Raw genomic sequence first — 27,359 nt, 5'->3', positions numbered from 1 at the left:
GCTGCTTTCTACAGTAGATGTGATTTTGGTATTGTTCGATTGACATGGCGTTTGCAGCTGTGGATGTGATGGATGACTGTTACTTGCGCGCTCGACGTTGTTGTGCGTTTTATGCTGAGTATTTTCGTCTGGCAGACTCTGTAGTAGCCTAGGCTACGCCCTTTCGATATGCAATGTTTTTGCAGAGCCGCCGAAATGATCTACTCTGACCTCATGCTGATCCCCCATCACAATCGCATATGAAGACCGTTTTAAAAAATGTGTTTTCCTTATGTCCCCACCACTTTTCAACACAAATTGACGCACTTGGACAAAACTACAGTATATTGCAGTATTTCTCAGGAGGATAGTTCCAACGAGATGACAGTATTAAAAAAAGTTGAATTAAAATGAAAAAAAAATAGGCAATGTGTGGTGATGTGTAAATATTTGCATGCATTGTGGATACAAATATATGTTGATATATGCTCCTTTCTAAGCGCGTAATCGCCCGGGGGTCACTTCATGCCCCCCCCCAAATATATTTATTTAAAAATGTATTTAAATCGCAGCATCCCTGATGCACATGTTGAATATAAACCACTGTGTTACTTCTGGTGTTTGTCAGTGTAACAGGCTGGAGGATGATCCGAGTTTCACGCTGCAAGCTGGATCTGTAGTTGATTTTCCACTAACGTGTGTCGCTGTGAACCGACCAGATCATCATTGTGTTGTTGGTCAAAACGCACACACGCTCGCGGCTGGCTATTCTGCAACGTGCGTGCACTACGTGTTTTACTAAACGTCCAACATGTAGGCCTAGCTGCTGGTTAAAAAGGTAAAAAAAATAAATTAAAAAAAAGGAGGAAGAGGAAAAAAGAGACATGATTCTTAAACGTTCTCGTATACAGACTGTGTTTCAGCTGTGTGCGTAGTTGGATACAAATAGGAGCTAGAACAGACAGGCTGATTTCCCAGATTTATTTTTTATGGTTCCACCAACCCCCAACCTGGTTCGTGCCCCCGATGTGTGACTGAAGATTTCGCCCTTGACTTCCGTAAGGGAGAGGTATACACCTATGAATAGCCAATATTTTGTCTATTTTTGCACGTTTTGAAACATCCTCGATATTTTCAGGTAAGTAAGACGCATTTGGAGGGTTTAAGCCTACGTGACCAACAAACGATGTTTCTTTTCTGCTAACATTTTGAAAGGTTCATTTTCGATCGTTTTTAAAAGTGACAACATGTGAGACACAACGTAAATAGGCTTCAGATCACCAGGCACCAGCTCAGCTGCATCTTCATAACGTGAGGATGACATTTGTACAGAGGGGGAAATGCCGCATTCAAATGTTCACATACGAGATGTCGAAGTGTATTTGACCGCAAATATTGACTAAACGAAACAGAAACATAAGGTATCAGTTGTTTAAACAAAATAATTTAACGAAAAACAGAATAGAAACAGCACCGAAAATTAAGACTAATAATATATAACACTAATTCTGCTTTTGTATATTCTCCACCTATTTAGGGAACTTTAGAAATGTTAGTTTTATTTACCATGTTATCAGCTGGCCCTTGACCAGTTACGCTGTGACTACGACATTTCCCACAGTGCTTGAATGTATCAAAAAGCTCTGGGTGACGGAGCAGAGGCAGAAAAGCGGCAGGGAGCTGCCAGCATCGTCTCATAACGTCGCAGGACAGAAAGGTGTGAAAATATTGGTCCTCTGGACAGCCTATAGATAATACACGGAGACGGCAATATTTTGATAATGCTTTCACATTCTGAAAATGCTAGTATATCTGTCTCGCTTGGTTGCATTTGGCACTAGGTCAGCGTTAAGTTACATGCATTGCTACGTTAGCTAGTTTGGCGTTAGCATAGTGGCGCTAGCCGTTGCTATAGTATTTTTCTATAGTGTAGGTTAGCGTCAGCTAGCCTAACTTAAGTGAGCTAACGTTAGCTTGCCGGTTAGCTTCTCGTGTCATCCTTATGTCTAAATGTGTGATGCCATCTAGCTAACTTACACATTCCGATTGCTACTATGGAAATATTTTGGAAATGGCACTGTCTATAAAAGGAAGTTTAACGGTGGCTGTCGGATCCTGAATGTGTTGCTCCTCTTTGATCATTTGACAGCTCCTTGTCAGCGGAGATATGGAGACGCCGGGGAGGATAGCAGCCACACCGGACGCCCTGGACTTCACGGTGGAAAACGTAGAAAAGGTGAGTTTTGGGACCACTCAGTCCTTGTCAGCAACCCATCAGCTTATGCAGCACCGGGGGTTTGTGGACTAAAGAGAAGTGGTCATGTTTCTAATGAGACAGACCGCTTGAGAGGGAAAGCAGAAGCGCTTTATCTGCCTTGTAGCCACATAATATAACCATTCTTACAGTACTTCTTCCGTCTGGAGAGATAATGTTGCTGTGTTTGCATACAGGAGTTAAGCTCACCTGTCCCTGTAACATCCGTCCTTACGTTCAGAAAGAATGATCAGATGAGAGCAAAATAACAGGTTGTAGAGCGTCTATTCTTTGACATCTCCGTCATTGTATAATGCTTGTCTGGGTCTTGTTTTTTCTCTGTTGGACTGGATGTGTGTGTGTGTGTGTGTGTGTGTGTGTGTGTGTGTGTGTGTGTGTGTGTGTGCGCGTGCGCGCGCGCTCGGTAGTGTTGACTGTGGCTGCCAGGTTGCTGTGATGAATCTCCCTGCTGGGTGGCCACTGACTCGGACTCAAGGGGATGGGGTGGGGAGACAATGGGGAGGATGGAGTGAGTGAGAAAGGTGAAGAGCAGAGTCAATGTGATGAGATGGATTGGGGGATGAGTGGAGGGAGGGGTGAGACAGGGTCGATGTCTGTGACAGTGCCAGTAAAGAAAGAGGAGGAGGTTGGCGATGCGACAGAAATGATTAGAGGCAGGTTTCAGGGAGAGAAGCACATTCCTGTGGGGGAAATGGCTTGGCTTGATACTGTGGTTCTGGTGTAATAAAGGAGGAAGAAGAATGACAAACAATGAGCAAGGTCCAGTCTTCCTGTGGATGATCTCCTTATTAATTTTCTCATGTTTAATGTGTACAGGTGTAAGAAGTGTTCTATTATAATTGAAGGGTGGCGAATGCATGAAGAAAATGCCAAACATTTCATCTCATTGGTCACACTAAAGTCGGAGAAAACACTAGTACATATTGTATGCATACCTAAGTAAATGTGTTGTTATTGTATCTGGGAGGGTAATAAATCATTTGTTATGATGTATTTTGGTATTTGTTAGTGATACCCAACCTTATAGATTTGCATGGAAGTTTTCATTACATCAAACTATTTTTTATTGGGTTTTCCGGTATTTATGTGTCTCATCTAAAATGGAAGTGAAACCTGGCTTGCCTACATACCCAAAGCAAGCAGAAATAGTGCATGATATTCAGTGATTAATTTGATGAGATCTGAAACAGGAGATGCGCAGTGGTTAAATGTCAGTGTAATGATGATGATAAACAGTTATACATTAAAAAGTGTTTAGGGAAGTCATCTGTCATTGCAGTGTATATTTATACGCTGAACTCTGACCTTCAAACAGATCTGCTTGTCCTCTTTTTAAGACACTGGGAAACAGTACAAAAGCCACTAAAATATCATGACAAAATGTCGTATTTTATTCTAATTTCTTTCTTTTTTTGTGGCTTTTGTACGGTTTAGGGTGCACTTTCAGATCCTGTTAAAGTATTCAGTCTTCTGAGTCGTACAGCGCCATCGGTAATCTCATTAACTGAAGGGACATGACAAACAAATATAATTTCCCATGATGGCTAAGTGCACTTTTGTAATAACACAACACTTGTATTTCAAAACTGACAAGATATTGTTCCTCTGAGACTGAGCTATATTTAGAAAGTGTGTTTTTGGGTAAGATGATTATTTTCTTTCTATATTTGTATTCTTTCTAGATAATTTGGCTGGAATGACATATTTGTACTTAATTAGTTAAGGAATCCACACAATGCTAAGAGGGAGATGATATGTTTCTTTAGAATCTGTGTGTGCACCTGAAAGCATATTAGTATCTGCGTCAGACCACCAGCATAATGCCTTTAAAAAAAAACTGAGATGTTGCTTTTACTAGTAATGTTATTATCCTCTCTGCCAAACAGTCACAAAAGTAGGTAACTGTAAGTATGCACACTACCAACAGACACGTCGTAGTGTTTATTAATAGAAGGTCAAATTCCACTTCCCATAAGATGATGAGAGCAAAACCAGCTGTTAAAAGAGTGAAATAAAAAAAAACAGCACTGCAGAATTGTCACTGTTGTACAGTGGGGTGGGGGAGAGTGTATACGTGTTGTATACATGGCGGTGGAGATGATGGTTCCTGGCCCAGCATTTTTATGTGTCCAATAAAAAGCTCTTTGTTGAATCTTGGGTCTGTGGAACAAAGTACCACATTGTCAGTATCTTGTGTGTATAATGAATGGGTACATATACTGCCTTACATTTCCGCTCTACTATAATTAGCCTTGGCTAGAATCACTATCTACCAAGCAAGGAATTTCAGAGCTCTGCATTTGCTGTGAAACTGTGCTGTTAGGATTTTGTCATTTTGCATTTCTACAATGGGACAAACAACTACTGTAACACCAGAAAGAAGCCCAGCGTGGTACTGGGTCAGCGTGGCTGTCAAGGTCCATTCAGTAGTGTGTAGCTCCCAGGCTCTTGGCTTGTGATGCACCTCTGCCTTTTGGAAACCATGTTCAAGTAAAGTTAGGATGAGATGTATGTGACAGCAAGTACTGTCTTCTTATTAAATGGTTTTATGGCATTTAAGAGCAGAGGAGATGATTCAGCCTGCCAGTTAACATATTACAGAACATAGCAGGGAGATTTGACACTGAGAAATGATGCATCGTGTATTGAGTAGTTTTGTGGTGGCGGGTGGAGGCTATTTTCGAAGTAAAAGAGGGATTGCGATGACTATTAGACTATATGGATTCAAGGTGGAACACGCGTCTTGTAGGTTACATGATACACACATGTCCTAGTGCAAGCATATATTTTTTTATTTGAGCAGGCTTGGAGACGGAGATCATATATCCATTGATTTAGTGACTGTAGGTGATTAGTCTTCTGTATTTTGTGGTGGAAAAGGAAATTTTTCATGTAACTGAGGTTTGCATGTTGAGACACTTGCAAGGGTTTTATTTACTGTTCATGTGCTGAGATTTTATCACTATTGGCAACCTGGTATTCTTAATTTCTGTCTTGGCCGTGTGCTGTCAACAACCGCCCTCACACACTCTCGCACAAACTATTCTTCTTTGTTCCCTCATTAATCATCGTTCCTCTGCATGTTTTTGGTTCTCACAGTTATAGCACAGTGTCATGATGGGTCAGTGGTGTGATGATGCCTTCTGCAGCACAGCACCAACACTGCCCTCCCATCACTGCGATGACTTTGAGTGCGACACTCTAGTAAACAGATGGCTCAAAAACACACTGAACCTGTGGCAGAGAGATGCCATTACCTGCTGTGTGTGAACTCAGTGTGCAAAGACATGTCCAACGTGTGTGTGTGTGTAGGCTCGTGCACTTATACCTCATAAGCATGTTGAGAAGAAGAGATTTCTATTATGTTTTATAATAGAAATCATCTTTTAGGTATAATGTCTCTTACCTCATTGATTTGCTTCATATTAGTCCTTTTTGTATAGTATAGGTATTCTACAGCTCAGGACCTACCCTAAAGTTATTCTCCTGAGCTCACTAGTGAGCACACAAGTGTATACCGGCGACAGTAAATCTGTGGTTATGTGTGAGAGCAGATGGTGAATCTGTCTGAGCCGTGTTTTTTCACTTGCATCCCTCTTCCCTTCCTCCTCTCATTGGAAAGGGACTGTAGAGGAAGCTAATGACCTTTGACAGTGTCTGCCAAGAGCACGCCATCCTCAGGTGAAGCCAGGTGGTTCAGGCAGGTTGCCACCATCTGTAGATGCAATTAGTTGCTTGAGTTGCATTAGTTGCTTCAGCTGCAAATGACCACTACTGTTTCTGGGGATGCACATGTTTTTTGCTTGTTTTAAGAACCAATTAACAATGGACAATTACAGTTAGTTAGTTTTAGTCGAGATAACTGCTGCATGTCTGGCGTGATTTCTAGGAGGTGACAGGCGGCGGTTCTTTGTGAGAAGATTAAAGCAACAAAATGAACAGACTGTTTTGTGTCTTGTGCTTTGATAATAAACCCAGGAAAGACAGACATGCACAGACATGGTGCTGTTTGGGATTGGATAAGGAGCGGTCTGCGATCACACAGTGGTCTGCGGTAATGATCCACTGCTGCTTTGAACTCTGATATCACAGCTTCATTTACAGAAAGGGTAGAGTGGAGCTGACTAACAAAAAACATCCTAATGCTAATGCTTTCTAGAATGAAGGCAGTATAATGATCCATAGACCTTGCCAAATCGCAACACAATAACACATTTATATTGCAAAAAAAGTACCTCATAGTCTATTTTCAGGTGCAGTGGTTTTCCTTTAAACTGCTTTGAAAGTGCAAAGAGTCTCATTAAAAGCTAAACATGGCTGAGGTCGATGTTAGTGGAGACCTACCAGCTAAGAAAAAGTCAAAGCCACACACAGTGTACATACAGTACCTGCTACACATACTGTACCTGCACCTATAGCTGTCTCAAAAACACATATGTACAAATGCCACCTGACTCTCTGCGAACAATGAGCTCATTAACACCCAGCCAGCCGTGTTCAGAGTCTCGTACAGTAAGCAGAGACAGATAATTGCGTTGCAGGGTGGCAGACGGGGCGAGAACACCACCTGAGACTCACTGCTTCCAGTAGGCATTGACGCTGTATTGATGTTCCTCTCCACAGCAGCAATTGCACCATCATACTCTGTGACCCACAGTGGTTTCTTTACAGAATTATTCATCCTCCCTTGTTTGACAACCTAAACTTCTCTGATGTGGGAATGGAGAGAAATGTAGATTTTAGAAGACTGAGATGAAGATAGAGAGCTGAGGGATGGAATGAAACTGGATGGACATTTTAGGCTGGAGGGAGGCAAATAGAGAGGGAAGAAAGAGGAGAGAACGATTGCAGGTGGAGGAATTGATGTGAGCAGGCTTCAGGGGTAAAGACAAGGATCAGAAGCTCACTGAATAGATTTTTTTTTCCTGTGCTGCTTGTCAGACACTTAGTGCTGGCTGCCAGCAGTTTTAGTTCAGTGAGCATGTACATGTGTGTGTGTGTGTGTATTTTGTGTGAGACAGCGAGGGGGGAAAAAACAGGCATTTTTTCAGTGGTGCCTACAGTAAACCTCTCTTCTGGCACTGCCAGGATTAGAGGTGTCTATTTAATTAATGCTCCCTTTTCCCCTTCTTTTATTTTCCTTTCTCACACTCATCCTTTATCTCCGTTGTCTTTGGCTTGCTCCTTCTTGTTCTCCCTGCACTCAAGTACTCAAATTACTCAGAGCTGTACTTCAGAGAGTGCTGTTTTCAGGTCATTGCTTTCTCTGTTGTTCAAGTTTTCGAGGTAAACTGCCTATGTGTCTGTGTGTTTGCCTGTTTGCGATTGAGAAAAGATGCTCTTTTCTCAAGGTATCCAGCTCTTACCAACAAACAAGAGGTCAAAGGAATGTGTTTGTCTTCTCTCAACTGGTCTATCATCTCTGACAGACACTATTGTGAATGTGTGTAGTGTAGTTGCAAACATTTCTCAAATGGACTTTGTTAGGACAAATTTGTTCAACCATCCACAGATTGTATGGATTCTTTTGACTTTTCTCTCTCGTTATTCTTCTCTTTCTTCTTTATTTCTAGGCCCTCCACCAGTTGTACTATGATCCCAATATAGAAAACAAGAATCTGGCCCAGAAATGGCTAATGCAGGCTCAGGTCTCTCCTCAGGCCTGGCAGTTCTGCTGGGCCCTACTGAGTCCAGATAAGGTACAGTGTACACTCACATGGACAGACACACGGACAGACACACACTGAAAAAGTATTTTGCAAAGTGTCATTTGCATCCATCTTATCATCTCTCACAGGTGCCAGAGATCCAGTACTTTGGTGCTAGCGCGCTTCACACCAAGATCTCTCGCTACTGGTCGGACATCCCCACAGACCAGTATGAGTCTCTAAAGACCCAGCTGTTCTCCCAGATTGCCTGCTTCTCCTCCGGCTCTAAGATGGTGCTCACCCGGCTATGTGTGGCCCTGGCCTCTCTGGCGCTCAACACAATGCCTGAGGCCTGGCCTGGCGCAGTGGCAGAGATGGTGCGGGTGTTCCAGGAGGAGGGGGGAGGGGTGGATGGGCGGGCACGCTGCCTGGCATTGCTGGAGCTGCTCACCGTCCTGCCTGAGGAGTTCCAGACCAGCCGCCTGCCGCAGTACCGAAAGGGACAGGTACGTCTGCAGGTACCACCTTCTCCCACCTCTGCAGGTGGGGATGGCCACCTGTCCAATATTCACAGGTTTTCTTTGGATTAATTTGTTCATCAGTAGGTATCGAACCTCTTTAATCAGATATTTCCAGATATACGGTCTAACTCACAATTTTACTCATATTAGACTATTTTATGCTGGCAAAGTAATTGTACAGCTGCTTGTGTTAAAGACATTTAACTGACATATCAGTGCCAAAAAACAGGTATCTTAATGCACCAGTATAGAAAAACTTGAATATGAGCCTACTCATTAAGCAGAGGAACATACCACAGATGAGCAATACACTAACAGTCTCACTCTCATTATCATCTTCCCTCTAGGTTCGGGGTGCCTTGGGCCGGGAGTGGGGGTCAGTGTGTCCCTTACTGCAGCAACTGCTGCGAAGGACGGACAGCCCCGGGGCGGTGAAAGCTCGTGTGCTGCGCTGCCTGTCATCCTGGGTGCTGCTGGATGTGCCCCTCAGCGAGAGCGAAGGCCTGGTGCACGACTGCTTCGGTGCCCTGCCTGATCCGGAGCTCTTCGACACAGCGGTAGAGGCAATAGTCAACGCCATCTCACAGCCGGACTCCCAAAGGTGAGTACAAATGTGTGCCAATGTGCACTCACAATGGCATGCCAGCCCTGAAAAAGGGACAAAAAATAAATAACAATATTACTGTATGGCATGAAAGCTTGCCATGGTTTTGAGTGGAGAAATTACAGTGGAGCAAAAAATGAGGTAAAAGGGGGAAAAGTGAGATGGAGAAAAGAGGGGGAAAGAGGAAAGACGCATTAGCCAAGGGCAGGAAACGGACAGGGTGGGCAATGGAAGGGCATCGGGGAGGGATGGAAGGAGGGAGGGATTGATACAGGGCAAGTTTACAGCCAGGGGGAGGAGAGCAGCATTTCTTGGTTGGCTGGCGTTTCTATGGTTACAGAGCTGGGTAGAGATGTCATCATGCCCTGGTTGATTCAGACATGGCAGGCACCCATTACCCCTCCCCTAGAGAGAGGGAGAGAGAGAGAGAGAGAGGGCGGGTGTGACGGGACAATGCAAAGAGAAGAAAGGGTGCTAAGAGAAGGAGGAGGGCAGGGGAAGGTGTGAAAGTGTGCAAGAATAAAAGACTTTATCCTCCATACCTCTGCACTGGTTCTCAGACAAGAGGGTCGGATCTGTGAAGTTGGTGCTGACAAGTCAGTTTAAATACACTCACATTATGCTGAGCAGATGGTGGGAAGACAATTAATGACAGTGGAGTTACAGGTAGAACAGCCTCAGCAAGTGGTCCTGGGCTCCTATAGGAAAGAGTATGTTAGTGAGAGATGGGATTCTTCTGATTTTATTTTCTAAATTTCAGTTGTTTTCACAATTATCCTTTTTTTTTTGCTTACAATTTTGTTACCGTTTTCTTCCCTCTTTCTCTTGTTTTGTGTCACTTAATTCTGATCACAGCCCTGCATGTTTGCCGGTGTGTGTTTGTCAGGTCTACCCAAAAGTCTTGACTCTCTTATTAGCAGCATTTCTCGACACATTTGGCCTCTGTGTTTGTCAGAGCATTGTGTGATTTATGGGTTTACATTTGATTACATATATTGTGATTGTTCTTTCTGTCTCTATGAGAGAGGAGGAAAATAAATGAATCTATTAGAAAACCTGGCATAAGGTTATTTTCCTCCATCCCCTCTATGAAGTCATAGTCCACTTTTGCTTCATCTGTAGATTCTGTCTTTGTTTATTTGATCTATTTGATCTTTTCTCCCACTCTGCCTTTGTTTCTTTGTGCTCTTCCTTTCCCCTTTCTCTTCTCTCACCATCAGTACTAAGCCCTCCTCCCTGTCTCTTGTTCTCTCCCTCTGTTTAAACACATTACAGTCAAGTCATTTGGGGGGATGCTATTGGTCCAGCTGCATCCTGTTGCCAGGCAACCCATTTCCCCTGTCTCAGAGTGTTGCAGTAATTGCAGAGGGGATCAGAGGGGGGGGCAGAAAGTGTATAACAGCAGGGCAGGGAGCAAAAGAGGATAGGGCAGGGAGCAAAAGAGGATAGGACAGGCAACTATGAGTTAGAGGAGAGGAGACTGCAGCCAACAGTCTCAGAGGAATCTCCAGAATGTCATCTCTTATGAGGGAAATGGGGAGACACATACAAATCCATTCTGCCCTTTAATCGTATCGCATACATACCAAGTCCTCTTTTCCTAAGCTAAGAGTGCATGACCTGCATTTGTAAAGCACCGTGTTAAAAATTAATGATCTTCTGAGTGCATGAGTGCAATCTGCCACTCACATGTACACATTCACACACACACACACACACACACACACACACACACACACACACACACACACACACACACACACACAGTCACTCACTCAGTAAATTGCAGTCTGTCCCTGTGCTGCTCTCACAGAGTTACTTAGGCAGCCAAACACAGAGGAGGTAGGCCAATACATGCACAGATAAAGGCTTATTAGATAGAGGCCAGATTCATACACATCACTCTAGGCTTCATAACGCAGGACCATAGATCCAGCTCTTTGGCTTATAAGGCGGCCTGAGGGAAATTAGAATAATAAATGCTTCCCAGGACCGCGTTAAGAGATGCATTTAACCTGCAGAGCAGAGGATGCCTATCAGCATGCTTTTTCCTGGTCAGTTTTTTTGTTTGGCTGGTACTGTTCTATATTACATTAATGCCGAAACAATTAGTCAGTTAAAGCAACTACAAGGAGTTTTTAACTGGTTATGAAACAGTCTCAATTTAATACTGATGCCTCTATATGACTTACATAAGCAAACGAGACCATCAGTGAGAAGATTGGCTATTTCTATTCAAGTGTTCTAAATGCTTGTCACCGAGTTCAATTCCCCGTGAAATCAGACGAAACGATTTACGACAGAGTAGAAGAGACTATGTTTACATTTTCCCAGGCAAAGTTTTGCAGTAAGTAGTACGTTAGCCAGTTAAAAGAATGCAGGAGGAGATTTTTCTTTAGAGAATTTTATTTTTGACGTTATTTTTTGTGGTTATGGCTGATACTGGGGCAGGATCAGCAAAGACAAAAATAAAATAATTGACTGAAGAACAAAAAAAAAGCTAAAAGGGACAGTGAAACACTAGTCAACCTTGGTCAGTTATTCAACAGATGGAGAGAATTAAACGATTTGAAAGGATTCAAAACGATCCTGTTTTGGCCCTCTTCCTCCTAGGTAGGTATGTAATATGTCTGTTTTATTTGGCTGTGGACTGTCCATGGAGGTATAGGTTACGGTGGACTGTAATACAACTGGCTTATAACGTAACATTTTATGTTGGCCTTGCTACCGAGCTATATCTTGCTGTTGGCTTATTATTATGAAGACATAACATTACTAGGGAATGTTGATAACTTTAGCTCTGAACAAAATTACTATAACCGAGCAACCGTCATCATATTACAGTTATTATTAATATTAGTTATTATCTTACATAGTCACAAATAGATACATTAACTCATCGCTATGCACCCTGCAAACAGCTATGTTTACAAAAGAAAAATAGTGTTAAAAATAAGTTGCATCTTTCTTTTGCTCATTTCCAAAACAAATACGCGCGCTAGCCAGATCAAGATCTTTACAACAGGAGGCGGTGGAAACACTACCCCTTTGTCCACAGGGGGCGCCAAAATCAACACAAAGTGAAAGTTCCTTGTAGTTGCTTTAATTAATTATTTATATTTTATGGACTGAAAATTAATCAACAACAGTTTTATTAATCGAATAATTGTTAGTCATTTATTAAGCAGAAATGGCAAACATTCTCTTGTTCTAGCTTCCCAATGCAAGGATTTGCGACTTTTTTGTGGCACTGCAAATTGCATGGATTTTGGGGTTTGAATGTTAGTTTGACAAAATAAGCAATTAGAAAATGTGTTAAATTCTTAAAATGTGAACATCTACCAGCCACTGACAGATAAATGTTCAAATTCACCAGCCACTCAATAGTAAATCATTATTTTGTGTCTGAAATCTACCAGCCACTTTCATATTTTACCAGCATTTGGCTTCCCACCCTGCAGCCCTAGATTAGATCTTCAGAGAAACACTGAGTTCCAGTAGTTTTTCAGGATGATTTTGTTTCTTTTTTGTTTCTTTTCAAATGTTGGTGAAGTCACACAACCTTGCTGTGTCATTGATGAATATTCATCGACCTGGACCCATGTCCTTATTGATGTTCTCGTGAAAGATGAAGCACCGCCTGCATACCACAAACCCCCCCAGGGACTTACACACACGTAATATGGTTTACATTTATAGCATTCACACATGCACATAATGTCCTCAGTGACATTCAGGCGCACATGCACGCACATCCTTCATCTCCAAATGTCAACCCTTCACTTGCTGTCATTAAGGGTGACAGGAGGATGTTGTCACATGACCAGATCTGAGCCTGTGTTGAAGAGTGCGTGTACCCATGTGTCTTTGTAAGTTTGTGTGTGTGTCGGCACATGCGTGTGTTTTAGCCGGAGTGAGGGAATTATAGATGGCTGAGACAGCAGGAAGAAGACAGAATAATAACTGACAGCAACGCAGCTCTGAGCAGGAGCTTTGAATAGATTTTCTGGTTCCCTGGTAGATGTGTGGGTTTTTTAGGGTGGGTGTGCTGGATCAGAGGTTGGACTGACTTGAACTGAGATTTGATTTGAAATAAACACTTGTCTTGAGAAGGAGCAATAAATACATCAACCTAGCTGTGAACGGTGTGAGTCAGTTTTATATTCACCACTGGAGGCTCCCTGGCTGTGCATGATATGTTCTTCTCACTTGTAAAGCACTGTGTTGGTTTTTAACTTGTTTTCTTTTAAATGAAATGGACTCCTAACTCAATTCTGCTGTTTCTTTGTGTTTGTGTGTCCATGGGTTGTAGATATGTGAACACTTTGCTGAAACTGGTTCCTCAAGTACTAGCCCTCCAGGAGCAGCTCAGAGAGGCTGTTCAAAATGGAGATATGGAGACCTGCCATGGTATCTGCCGTATTGTCGTTACACTGGGAGAAAACCACTCCAGGTGTGTATGTGTGGGGTTTTTTTTTTTTACTGGTAGGCCTGTATTAATGTGAAGATTTTATAGTATATTTATCTTGGCCAAAATGATTTCCATACACAACTCAATAATTATTCAGTCTTGGGATGGAATTAAAACATTCTGTAATTCAATGATAATGAAATCCACACATATAAACTGTGTTTTAGCCAATCCAATAACAAAATATAAATCTTGGCCAGTTTTTAAAGTAATCTCCATAAAATAGCCTACTATATAAGAGGAACAGGTTTCTTAACATTCATGCACTGAAACTAGTTATGCAATATTCTGTCTCAATATTCTCACTGTGCAGTCCCTACTTCCACCATGTCTGGTTTTCATGTGTCTGCTGATTGAATTTTAGTTACTAGTTTACCTGTATACCAACTGCACCGGTCAGCTGCCAAGTCACACCTTTTATCTGTTTCTCTTCCCTTCACCCACCTCTTTCTCTAGGACTCTGTTGGAGCAGGTGGATCACTGGCAGAGCTTCCTGGCTTTGGTCAACATGATCATGTTTTGTACAGGCATCCCCGGCCACTACCCAGTCAATGAGACCACCAGCTCGCTCACGCTCACCTTCTGGTATACATTACAAGTAAGGAAAATTTGATCCTATCCTATCCTGTCCTGTAATGTAATGTTAAAGTGATGCCGTAATGTGATGGTAGTTTGACAAATAAAGGGTACTGTATATTTTCCAACTGGCATGATTTTCTAGGCATGTAAAACCAGTCCACAAAATAAGCTTTAATCATTGTAGTCTGGCAAGGCTTGAGATAGACTGCACATCCTCATTGAATGAATGTGCTACTCACTGGGGTCTCGCTGGTCTTTGTCTACAGTTTTCAAATAAAAAAATATGACAGCTTGTCTGAAAACATTTGCTTTTTGTCTTCTACATTGGTTTGTGCAAGAAGGCAATGCATAGTTTCATATTAGATAATTGATAGTGGGGTTGTTTTCACAATGATAATGAATGATAAATAAAATGTAAAATGCAAAATTTACTTGGGTTAATAGCCTGTGTGAGCTGTAACAGATGCTGTTGGTCTGTAAAGTGCATAAATAATTTTATGTTCCAAACCCAAGATTTTTTTTTTCTCCTTACTCCATCCTCAGGATGAAATAATGTCATTCGAGTCGGATAAGCAGGCAGTGTATCTGCAGGTCTACAGGCCAGTATATTTCCAGCTGGTGGATGTTCTGCTACACAAAGCCCAGTTTCCCTCCGACCAGGAGTACGCATCCTGGTCCTCAGATGAGAAAGAGCAATTCAGGATCTACAGGTGTGTGTGTGTGCGAGCACATGCGCGCGCGTGTGTGTTTGTTTGTGTGTGCGTGCGTGCATGCATGTACGCATTTGTATGCCTGACCCTGTCTTTGTGTATTGTACATGCCTATTTCTGCTGCACACTGTTGTGTGCAAGTGTTTCAGTGACAGTCTGAAGTGTTGTGAAATTACTCGCTGACAGGATGATTGGTCAGCATATAAGTGTGATTTTCTCTAACAGACTCTCACTGGACTGGCGGCTGAGAGGGCAAAACCTGTCTGGCAATCAGATTAACAGATAAGGTTTTAACATTGCGTGCCCCCTAAAATGTCTGTTTGTGCATGTCTCCCCCTCAGAGTGGATATCTCAGACACACTCATGTACGTGTATGAGATGCTGGGAGCAGAGCTGCTGAGTAACCTGTATGATAAACTAGGGAGACTGTTGACTAATGCAGAACAGCCCACATCATGGCAGGTGGGTGAGACATACACGACGAGCAAAGAGAAAATGTGAACAATTTTTTGTTTTGCTTTGAGTGTTGCACAGAAGCCAGTACTGAAAATGTGTCATACCAGATTTAATAAACCAGTTTTTCAAGACCGGTACTTTGTTTTCTTTCTTTTTTTCATGAAGTCCACATTCTCAAATCAAAGTAGTAATGTATTTTTCCAGGATTTAAACTATTTTAAGCATTTTTCATGTTGATTTTGGGTTATTTTCACTTTCCATAGTAAATGTATTTTTTTATTCAAACTTCAGTTATTTGTCATTGCTAAAATGTCATTTTATTATCAACTCCTGCTCAAAAAATACACTGACTGTATTCTCCTCCTCCAGCACACAGAAGCCTTACTGTATGGCTTCCAGTCCATCGCAGAGACGATAGATGTAAATTACTCTGATGTCATCCCAGGCCTGATAGGACTTATCCCCAGAATCAACATCAACAATGTCCAACTAGCAGACACAGTGATGTTCACTATAGGTGAGACAAGTTTCATGGGTGGATTAAAAGGATCTCGACACACGTTATAAAAGTTGAAACTAACTGAGTGTAATTTAAAGACAACACAGGTAGAAACAGGGAGTGTTTGAGTCCAGTGACATATTGTTTCTCATTCAGTATCTGAACTGTTAATCTCTCACCAGGTGCTTTGGCTGAATGGTTGGCAGACCACCCAGTGATGCTCAGCAGTGTCTTGCCCTTGGTGCTACAGGCTTTGGGGAACCCAGACCTTTCTGTTTCTTCTGTCTCTACACTCAAGAAAATCTGTAGGGAGTGCAAATATGACCTGCCACCCTACGCAACCAACATAGTAGCTGTCTCTCAGGTGCATTTACACATGAGCCTGTTTTTTAATATGCTATTGCTTTTTCACCCAATTGATCAAGTATGAGAGCCAATAATAATCAGTGTGCTGCAGACTTATGTGATGTCATTTACTCTTTGAGCTCACTTCAGGTGTATTATTTTGGAGTTACTTTTTATTGCTAATTTGGGTAGGTTTTGTTTTGCTTTCAAAAGAATAGAACCATCACTCTGACTTTCTCTTTTCTCTCAAGGAGGTGCTTATAAAGCAGATCCACAAGGTCAGTGTGTGATCGCTCACATTCACTTTCTCTTTTTGCATTGGCACTCAGTTCAGAAGTGACATTTAAATAAGGAACTGAAAGAATTGCATAACATATTTGGAGCCTCTAGTTTAAAGATGAGATGTTATGTTTTGTGAAAAATCTGTTTGTGGTCTCTTTATAAAACTTTTAAATGACTTAAAGCTCACTGCTTGCTTGAACTGAAGCTAAACATGCGATCATCTTTTCTTGCAGACAAGTCAGTGTATGTGGCTGATGCAGGCTCTCGGCTTCCTGCTCTCCGCTCTCCCTGTGGAAGACATCTTAAGAAACCTTCACTCTCTCATCACCCCCTATATTCAGCAACTGGAGAAGCTAGCGGATGAGACGGTGCGTACACAGACCAACATTTAACAGTACACACACACACAGCAGGCACAGTTGGACTCTGGCCAATAGGAACAGGCCTTGTGCCTGTGTGGTGTCAGTGCAGTGGAACATTTCTCTGCGGGACCAGATTGGATTTGACCCTGCACCATTGGCTAGTGACTCACGTGGAAGTAGCAAAGACACTTTCTCTCACTCATGCAAACACGCACGCACATACCATGAGAGAAAACAAATTGAGAAAGTAAAAAAGTGCCTTCACAGACACACTTACAGTAGGTCATGCTTTTCCATGTGCAGGCACACTGTTGTGCAAAAGAAAATTCTTTATCCTGTTTAAATGTCAGTTCTAATAGAGCTTGGAGTATCAGACTGTCACGGTGGATGGTGCAAATGTGGAGCTGATATTATCTAAAAATACACAGTTTGATCTACTGTATGTGGAACGAAGTAGAATTTCTCTTGATCCCTTGTTCTACAATCAGTAAAGACCTTGGGTGGGGTGAATAGAGATGTCAGCTTAGATGAACCTTTTCATTTCTCTCTGTGTCTATCTCTGTCCCTGTCTCAACCCACCCCCACCCTTCACACAACACACACACACTCACAGTAGCACACTGGCTCATCCATCCTCTCCAACTTCCTCCCTCTCTTATTGTTTTTTTGATGTATTGGCATTACATCAGACTAGGAAATCGGGTGCTGTGTCTGGAGCTGGACAAATAGTGGCACCTAGTGGGAAGACCTTCAGGTTACATTATTACATTACATCAGGGGTGAATGACCATGATGTCTGACTGCAAACACTGAGGGAGCCATTCTGATTTGGCTCCAAGGATAATTTGCACACACTGTTCTTGTTGTAGGATGACTGTTAAGTAAGTAGTGTCAGTAAAAGCAACAACATTGTGAGGGAAGGTAGATGTTGAAGGAGAGAAGAGAAGGTGTGGCTGAGTCCTCTTCGTAGTCTTTTGACTCTGTTGCATCACCATGGAGACAAAGTAATGATTAAACGCTGCTAGTGAAACACTAATTAATGATTTTACCTGGGGGAGGTATGTGTGTCTGTGTCTGTGTCTGTGTCTGTGTGTGTGTGTGTGTGTGTGTGTCTGTGCGTGTGCTGATGCCTGTCAGTGAGAAAACTGGTATGAGAACGAGCCATTATCTTTTTTCTGTCATATTGCTGAAATACCTGCCCATTTACTTGTGTTTTAATTTATTGTTTTAAACTAGGAGTGAGATAAAATATTTTTTGTCTACCTATTATTTAATTAAGTAATAATAATTATTTACTCTGTTATTAACTCTATTCGATAAATAATAATGACAGATGCCCCAAATTATAAACATTAAGCTGTCTTGAAACTGCTTACTTTGTTTCTAACCATCTTAAAAACCCAATGTATTCAGTGTTACTGGCTAAATAGATACAATTATATATTAACAAAATTGTAATTGATAATATTTCAGTTTACTGATTTATCAGCACCACATTTAACATATTTTTAGACTGTTCCTTCCATCCATTTTCAAAACTGTTTATTGTGTTCAGGAGTAAAATTTTGGTAGCAAGTTTAGCTTTTAAGGTCTGTTTGTCTTCTTAAATATTTTAGCAGTTATTTTTCAAGGCAGGCACTATGCACTAAATGAGCCAAATGGACAGTGGGGTTAGGTTGTATAGTAGCAAATTCCCAAATAAAATAATCAGTTTCTTCTTTCTTTTTTTTCTTCTTTCAGCCTAATCCCTCCAATAAGCTAGCAATCATCCACATCTTGGGGCTGCTGTCCAACCTCTTCACTACACTCGACATCAGCAAGCAGGACGATGAGTCAGCAGACGGCTCAGCACCGCCTGTCAAAACAGCCCCACCTCCACCTGGACCAAACCCAGTCAGTCACCACACGCCATCATCATTGTCATCAGTGGGGTTGGGTGATTGGACAAATACATTGACTATCAGCAACAGGCTGAATCTATGGATGATAGATATTGACCAATATAAACATACAGTATGTTCCATTTAAAGGCTTTGTAATCCAGTGAACTGCAGTTTGTTAGTTATGAAATGCAGTGGGGCACTTGGTGCTTGCAGCAATATGTGCTCCGTACCCCCCCTCCACCCTTCTGTCTCCACAGCTGAATACATTGGCTGTTGCTGGTTGGAGGGGTGAGGGTGGCTAACTGGACATTTTTGCCCTGTCACTCAACCGTAGTCATTAGTAATTCTGCTGATAGGCGTGCACCCATGTGTAAATGCTGATGTCTAATGCCACTGCTTGTTTATTACTTTCTATTAATTCTTTTTTTAATGAAGTGAATTTGTGTTTTTCAGGTGGTGGTGGTTTTGCAACAAGTGTTTGCTCTCATACAGACTGTACTCAGTAAGTGGCTCAACGACTCGCAGGTTGTAGAGGTGAGTCGTCATGTGCGGCCACATACTGTCAGACCTCTGCTTTTTAAGAAATCAGTCCACATGATCAGATTTGATGACAGTTCAGTATAGCTGATCTCATGTTGTCCCTCAGGCGGTGTGCGCTATCTTTGAGAAGTCAGTGAAGACTCTGCTCCATGACTTTGCTCCCATGGTGTCTCAGCTAAGTGAGATGCTTGGGCAGATGTACAGTACAATTCCCCAGGCCTCAGCCCTTGACCTCACACGACAGGTACGCACTCATACATGTGCACAAACACACATTAGTATTCTTCCTTTAATACTTTGTGATTACATGCAGAGAGATTATTTTATTTGTCAGAAAGGGTTGTGTGCGAGCTAATCAGCTACGCACCAATGAGCCCAAGGTTAATGAGGATACAGTATAAGTTTGTAAAACTTCATCCACAGTTACGATATGTATTCATGACTACACTCTCAAGCATCATTTGTTTGGCCACATAAACTAAAAGTCATGACTTTTAGTTATGTTTCACTGTCATCATTTTCATTAATAAAATTGACTGAGGTATTTTTACACCCAAGTGATATTATTTTAACATATTCTAATCACAATTTATTGATCAAACTATAATAAATATAATAATAAAATGCAATTTTGCATTATCTAATCACACTAAGGATCCCTCACTGTCTTGGGTTATAAGCATTTAGGGGAAGTGACATGGAGTGTGTTTACATGTCCCTACCTAGTCTGGTTATTTCATTGGTAACCGAGTTTTTTAAAACAAGAAATCTGATACTAACCGGTTATGTGTAAACACAGGTTTTATAGTAATCAAGTTTCGGCAGTACATGTAAAAGCATTCTATGGTTTCCTGCTGCAGCCTCTTTTGTTTCTAATAACCTGCTTTCTTGTGTGCAAGTAAACACAGTGAGTGTCTGATGTGAAGTCCTGCTGTTTCAGATGGTGCATATCTTTGCCAGTGAGACAGACCACTTCCCACCCATCAAGGCTCTGTTTGAGCTGGTTACCTCGGTAACATTGTCCATCTTTCAGCAAGGTAGGGGGTCCAGCAGGGGCGGGACTGAGAATACTGTCAAATGTGTCTGTTCGAATCAGGGGTAGACCTTTGAATGTTTCTGATCATATTTGATTTCACAGGGTCCAAAATCATATCTTGGTGTAGCAGAGGAAAGGAGTGTAATTTGTAAAAATAAAAGAAAGCAAATTGTTAAAAATGATGTGTATGTTATGGTGATATACTGATTGTATGTGAAGACTGACGTGCTGTTGCATTAGACAATAAAACAGCTTAGCCTGGGGGCCACAAATAGAAAAATGCTGAAAGCTTAGAGGTCAAGGATCACAGTCATCCTTTAAACGTTTGCTGTCATTACTCATTATTGCAAATGGGACCTCAAAGTGATAAAGTGACATTTCTGCTTGATGTGTTTTGAAGGAACAAAGTCTCAAATCATTTTATTAATGCAGACTTCTGTTTCCACTGATCATTGATGAAATCATTTTAAGACTATTATGGTTTGCTTTAAATGCATGTAATCAACACGTTGCAATGATTTCTATATTTATCAGCCTGGTATTTGCTTATTTCATTTTTAAAATTAATTTATTTGAATTTACTGTTTCAGTGTTAGGGCTACATGAAAATTACTTTCATTTTGTAAAGTGTTCAAAGTTGGTCAGAAGTTTCTTTATGTGCGTGACCCCGGGACCAAACTTAAGTTCTGATTTTCACTCAACATAAGATGGACATAAATGAGATGATATCATTTCATCCACTACACTTGGCTTAGGGTACTTGTACCAGCTCTGTCTGCCACTCCCCTTCCCTTTGTGTTGTCCCTTTTTTCCTCTCCTCCTTTCCTGCTTTGACTGGTTAAGGAATGGCTGCCTCTCCTCCTGCCTCTAAACTCTTTCTTTTCTGAGCAGGTGCCTTTCAGTAGACAGTATCAGTAGAGAATACGGTCACAGCACAGAGACCACTAGCTTATTCAGTTGGCTGACATATAACATAGCAGGGCGGCTCAATACGGCTGCAGCCACTGCTGTGCTAGGATAAGAGTCGGGCTCTGCATCACAGCCCTCTGAATAAGCCCTGTATTCTCTCCAGGGGTTGTATCTGGATGAGGGCTGGAGGGGGGTATTGAGCAGGAAACTTGTTTGGAGTCTGGGAACAGCTAAAGCTGGGCGCTTACTACAGACATTTGTTCTGTTTCATTACAAGTTTGCTGTTGGAGTCCTTCCAACATCAATCTTAAGCCATCGGAGAAAACCGTGTTTGAAAGTCAGGAATCATGATGTGGATTCTTCAGTCCAGAAGTTTGTACAGGAAATGTGTGTTTAATTGTGCATCATTTGCAATCTGTCATACTTTAAAAGGTCTTGTAGTCTGTGTCCAGCATAAGGGAGGTAATGATATCAGAACCTATCCTGATCTTTGAGTGATTCATACTGATGGCGGTGGGTTCACCTTTGAAGCAAAGGGGATCTTATTGACCATCTCTGAATGGACCCTTTACAGAAACCTCCTCCCCTGAGGCACTTTTTTATATCGGAGAGGAAATGTGTTGCTTGTTGTTTGATCATGTAGATGCCAGTGGTGCCTTGTGGGAAGGAGATAAAAGGGGGGTTCATTCGGGTTTGGTGCCTTTTTTCCTCCAAACTGTAACAGTAACAGAGGTGCCTCCTGGGTTCCCACTCCAAACCCACTTTTGTTTCTTTAGGTTTGTTCTTTTTCTCTCGTTACTTCTTTCTTTTTTTCTCTCCAAACAGACCCATGTCTTTGTCTTCTGCCTGTTTTCTGTTTTTGGTTGGTCTGTTCTTCCAAGACTCTGCCAAAGCTTCATATGCCCCCCCTTCCCCTCTCTCCCCTTCGTTCCTTACTCACGTGTGAATTATTTCAATGAAATATTTTTGAGTTCTCTTTTATTTCCACATGACTGTTGAATCTATTCAGTTGCTGTTTGTATATTATTCTTATTCTCTTATGATTTCTTAAGTTTCATCTTTATTATATTTTAGGACCCAGGGATCATCCTGATATTGTTGATTCATTTATGCAACTCCAAGCTCAGGTGTGTTTTTGGTTTCTTATTTCATTCACTTTGGGTTTCTCTCTCTCTTTCTCTCTTTTTCTAATTTCTCCCTGTCTCTCTGTCCTTTTCTCCCTCTCTACCTCTTTCTGTTCTTTGTTACTGGGCCCTAAGGTGTCCCATCACATAGGCGAGGCGGTGGAATGAAACATGAGGGGAATGTTTGAAAATGAGACATCTGTCTCTCCTCAAACAATTTTGATTCTAACAGTCACCTCACCACACAGAGACCTCATGTAAGGTTGTCATTTTTTTCCTGCAGATCTAAATCAGTCTATGTTATATCATTACGATATACAAAGCACTGATAACACACCAGTCCTTGTATTTTTAGCATTCTTAATTGTAATACTCACACTATATTTAGTTAATTAACTGATTAGAAAAAACATTGGCAGAGATCTTGAATGGCCTCGAAAAATCACACTGCTGTGGAAGGGTGTTGGACTCAGTGTCATAATAATCATCACAAATTCTAAGAAATTATTTTTATATCTTCTCAGTATCTAAAGAAAGATAAAAAAGTCACTAGATGACACGTTGCATGGTGCATTGTTGACATTTAATTGGTTTTGGAAAGATTTCATAAACCTAAAGTGTCAGGAAATTCTCATGACTCACAGAGGGACATGTAATCCTTCTATAAATAATCATATTCATTTATTATACTGCTCTACATGCTGCTTAGAAAATACAAAAAGTAGCGCCTGTGTGGATATATAATGCATGAAAATCCACTATTTTAAGCACTTACATTTTTACTAAAGCTATTCCCTTTTTCTGTTATGTCAACATCAGTGCACATTTGCTCCTTGGAAAAACATGAGCACAGTCAGATGAAATATTTTAGTTGATGCACATTCTTGGGAAGATGATGTAACAGTGTCAGTATCAGCATTGTGGTCCCAGGTGACTGGTTAGTCTCTGAGCCCAGTCCTCCTCTGAAGTCATTCCAGCCCAGAGCCAATCAAAGCCCAAATGAATTAATATTCAACTAATATTAATCAGTTCAGACAAATTGGCTGATGGCTCTTCTGTTTTATATTTTTGTCTTCCGTCTTCATTCTTCTTCCTTTGTTTTCTATCTTTGGATAGATCTGACCTTCATCTCTCTCCCTTTCCCTCTCTCCCTCTCTCCTCTCCTCCATCCTGAATGAGTTCATTATTACGAGATGAGTTGTATTTCTCTTTATCTGCACATGTTAATTACTTACACACTTCTGTTGCATATTCAATCCAGTCAACCAAAAACAAGGAAAAGTAATGTTTTAAAAATAATTGATTTTCAAGAAACTAAACCATCATTGCCTTTAGTTTGACTTAAGTTTCCAATGATTTTAAAGTTTGATTTTTTGCAATTTGTTTGTTATACCTGCTGAGTTCTGCATTGGAGGATCTCTGTATGAGTTTGGATATAGTTTTTCCTAAACAGATGGAGAGAGTACTATAGCCTGGTAGGCAGATCTGTTCTCAGTCCTGTGTTGCTGTCAGATCCGGCTACCAGGCTGAGCGGGTATTGTTGATAGCAGTATTTTGAAGGAGCTTATGCAGTGGAATGTGGTGAAGCAGTACCGATTGGGTCGGGCCGACAGAAACATACTCTGTTTAATGCCTTTATCTGCCTCTTAGGCCCTCAAACGGAAGCCCGATTTGTTCTTGTCTGAGAGTCTTGACGTGAAAGCAGTGTTCCACTGTGGTAAGTTTGCACACTGTTTACCCTACACACTGTTCTTGGTGTTTTGCTACAGTTCCTGTGAAATATGTGCTTGTCAGTACAAAGTACAAACTGTAAATGCTTGACACCATCCTCCAGTAGTTTATTTATGTTTCTGACTCCCTCTCCCACTTCTAGGAGTTCTGTCACTCAAATTTCCTGAGGCTCCGACAGTCAAGTCAACATGCTTGTTCTTTGTGAGCAAACACACACACAACTTGCAACAATATACACGTTTATAAATGAGTCATTTGGCTTTAAATGTGCTGATTGTCTCTGTGTTTCTGCCGTAGACTGAACTGTTACCCCACTGCTCAGATGTGCCTCCATTAGCCAGAGTGGTGCAGGAGGACGGCAAGCTGTTGATCCAGGCTGTGCTGGAGGTGAGAAGCACCGCATTACACATTCACATGTCACATCACAGAAACGTTTCATCACTTCACTGATGCTGCAGTTGGCTGTGTTATCTCACATCAAACTTTTCTTCCTCTCTTATTGTAATTAAGTACCTGTTCAAATTTCCACCCCCCCAGGGCATCGGGGGCGGGGCATCTCGGTGTCTGATGGACCAGTTTGCAGAAGTGCTTTTCTCTCTTAACAAGCACTGCTTTTCTCTGCTCGCTGTGTGGTTGAAGGAGGCACTGCAGCCTCCTGGGTTCCCGTCATCGCGGGTCACAGTTGAACAGAAAGACAACTTCTCACAGCAGATACTCAGGTAACACTGCCGGACATTTGTTTACAGGCTTATTCGGTTGGTCAACCACATGGTTTTTCATATACTTAATAATTGTATGTATTTGTCTTCTTTACTGCCCCTCTGTCTTGCAGAGAACGAGTGAACAAGAGGAGGGTGAAGGACATAGTGAAGGAGTTCACACTACTGTGCAGAGGGCTGCATGGTACAGAGTACGCCGCTGAATACTGAAAATCTACCCTTGAACTCTCACCTAACCGTGACCTCTGCCCTCAGTGCAAAACAGCTGGATGCCACAACAATACAGTTCTCACAAACCCCATCAGTGACGATATCATGAAATGATTGTAATGATAACCCGCCCCGCCGCAGGACAAGACATGGAACCAATCCAGCACAGACACAGACCTGCCATCGGATTAATGGACAAACATTAAATCCCCGGTGGCTTTAGGGAGGCTGTCCTTTCTGCTCCGATTTTTTTTTTCTGTTATAAGATTGATTGTTACTCTCTCTCCCTCCTCTCTCCCCTTATTAAAAGGTCTTTTCTTTGGAAGAGCTTTGAGCAGCACTCCCAGCATGCTGCATCACGCCACCTTCTATCTCTGTCTTGTTCTGCCTTTCTAGATCTTCCTGTGGTTTCTAGGTTGTTTCCTGGTAATTAGCATCCATATGAAATGGTAGTGGTATCGTACGTAGCTACTTGACATTATTTTTCAGAATAAATCAAATTAATTATATAAATGTATATGTATACACATATAGAAAGATGGTGGTTGTCAGTCCTGCTGCTGCTAACGGGAAGAGAGAAGGACCAATGGCAGGAGGGGATTCTGCAGGAAAAATGACATTAATACAATAATATTTACTCCCACTCATGCCCCTGTGATCGCTGCATTTGCCAAATTATCATGAAATGTTTTGTGAATTTCTTCCTTTTTTTTGTTATATATGCCTTTTTAGGGGTGTGAGTGGACAAAGAAAGCCGAAAACCACATAACTGGACTAAAAACAGTCTGCGCTCTTGCCCAGCCCTCTGTGTATAGGGCTGTACCTCATGTACATACAGTCCCACCCAGTCACACTGCAGTCTCCGTGGGTTGTAGACAGTGGTTTTAATGAATTGGTCCCTTAAGTAAAGCAGGACTGTCTAGAGAGAAGGCTGGAGGGGAAAAATACAATTATAGTAGCTGGCAGTGAGAAAGAGGCACAAGATGGAAACTGAGAAGGGAACTGAGTGTTTGGAGGGATTAATAATCCTGACGATGGACTGCTTAGTCACTGTAATCGTGCAAAAATATTAATCAAGTTGTGCATATTAACAGTTATTGCTGAACACTTCTGTGTATTTGAGTGTGTGCGTGTGTTCATATCTGTATGTATGAGAGGTTGTGTGTGCACAGATGTATCTTTTTCCACATGTTCAGTGCACTTATATTGGACCTACAGTACACATCCATAACTTCCTCCTATCCTTTAAACAAAGAGCCATTCATTTCTTCACGCTGCACTCATTCACACTACTCTTTTCTTAAAGACTGACCAGGCACGTCCAGTATTTCACCTCTGCTGCTCACCGGCAATCACACCAATCTATCAAACATCCTTATCATCTGGAATGACCAGCCAGTGATAATCATTGACCATATTCATCTATCTATCTGTCATTGACACCAACTACTGCTCCTAACAAAATGCTTGTGAACAAGCCACCCAAATCCTTTCATCCATCTGGGTCACTGCCTTGGAGAGGAACCAGAAGGATTAGAGTTCAGTAACAAAACGTAAGATCTCTGAGAAAGTTATTCAGCATTTGCGACAAGAATTAACACCGACATTCTGTGCCCATCCGTTATGCCAGAGACATTATTGGTGAAGTGATGTGATGGCTGTAAAATACACTGTCTAGTGAATCCGCAGGACCTGTTGACATCTAATAACACTCAGCATCGAAATGTACTTTGTGGTCTTTGATAAACTTTATCTCAGTCTAATCCTTCTGTCTTATCCGAGGTGCCTGCAGACATGTAGCATGTATGTGTTTTTTTGGGGGGGGGGGGTGCAGGGGACAAACATTTTGTGTGTGAGACGCTGCAGAAAGAAATTATTTAGACTGAGACCAGAGGCAGGAATTGGCTCCAGACTGAGCTGCCCTGGCTGATTTGAACGGTGAATGATTGGACGTTCAACACTGATCCTCTGTCTGTATTGTGGTCTCATTCTGAGGTGGGAAAATAAAACAATGTTTGTCACAGTTTATAGAAAGAGTAGTAGGTGGAGGAGGGGAGGGAGGTATGAAATGTACATTGTTTTTTTGTACCTTGGCTTTAATTTATTAAATATATCTAAGACTGCAGCTCCTGACTCTTCTATGTGTGGGAGTAGTTTTTTTTCTTTCAACACTTCCATCAAAGGCACACTGTCTGCACGTCCTACAGGTATTTTTTCCAACATCTCTGAAACTAACACAAGTACCAGTGTAGATAAAAGTTTAAGAAGAAACATGTAAGAAAAGTATCTTTCATTAGCTTTTATTGCCTTTTATTTTTTAGATATAGCCATATCCAGCCAGTTTATTTAGTGAAATTTGTAAATCTGGAGTCAGCCCTTGTTAATAAGTGTGACTTTCCCCCATCAGTATCATTAGGACTGTAACCAGGACTTTATTAAGTTCATTAATCCAAGTGATCCCCGCCCTCCAAATACA

General features: G+C 41.6%; 1 protein-coding gene across 4 annotated transcripts; it reads left to right on the top strand.

The window, feature by feature from the left end:
• Nucleotides 1-608: 608 nt before the first annotated feature.
• On the top strand, nt 609-27,016 carry LOC122878255 (importin-13-like). Of its 4 annotated transcripts, none has more exons than XM_044200815.1 (23): nt 609-1,117; nt 2,129-2,215; nt 7,828-7,953; nt 8,052-8,408; nt 8,771-9,024; nt 13,340-13,480; nt 13,955-14,096; nt 14,621-14,787; nt 15,129-15,249; nt 15,613-15,760; nt 15,925-16,106; nt 16,339-16,365; nt 16,603-16,737; nt 18,472-18,624; nt 19,068-19,148; nt 19,261-19,398; nt 20,095-20,191; nt 22,174-22,226; nt 23,874-23,940; nt 24,097-24,155; nt 24,252-24,341; nt 24,465-24,673; nt 24,787-27,016. In XM_044200815.1, exons 2-23 carry the CDS (start codon nt 2,147-2,149, stop codon nt 24,881-24,883), a joined length of 2,913 nt encoding a protein of 970 aa, XP_044056750.1. In that variant the 5' UTR covers nt 609-1,117; nt 2,129-2,146; the 3' UTR covers nt 24,884-27,016. The 4 variants fall into 4 exon arrangements, 3 of the variants coding, with proteins under 3 accessions (XP_044056750.1, XP_044056752.1, XP_044056751.1); XM_044200817.1 differs by lacking the exon at nt 609-1,117 and adding an exon at nt 1,586-1,696 and having other exon boundaries at nt 24,492-24,673; XM_044200816.1 differs by lacking the exon at nt 609-1,117 and adding an exon at nt 1,586-1,696.
• The last annotated feature ends 343 nt before the right edge of the window (nt 27,017-27,359 follow it).

This window comes from Siniperca chuatsi, linkage group LG6 (assembly GCF_020085105.1).
Source record: "Siniperca chuatsi isolate FFG_IHB_CAS linkage group LG6, ASM2008510v1, whole genome shotgun sequence".
Taxonomy (NCBI): domain Eukaryota; kingdom Metazoa; phylum Chordata; class Actinopteri; order Centrarchiformes; family Sinipercidae; genus Siniperca; species Siniperca chuatsi.
This window is presented reverse-complemented; position numbering and strand designations above follow the sequence as displayed.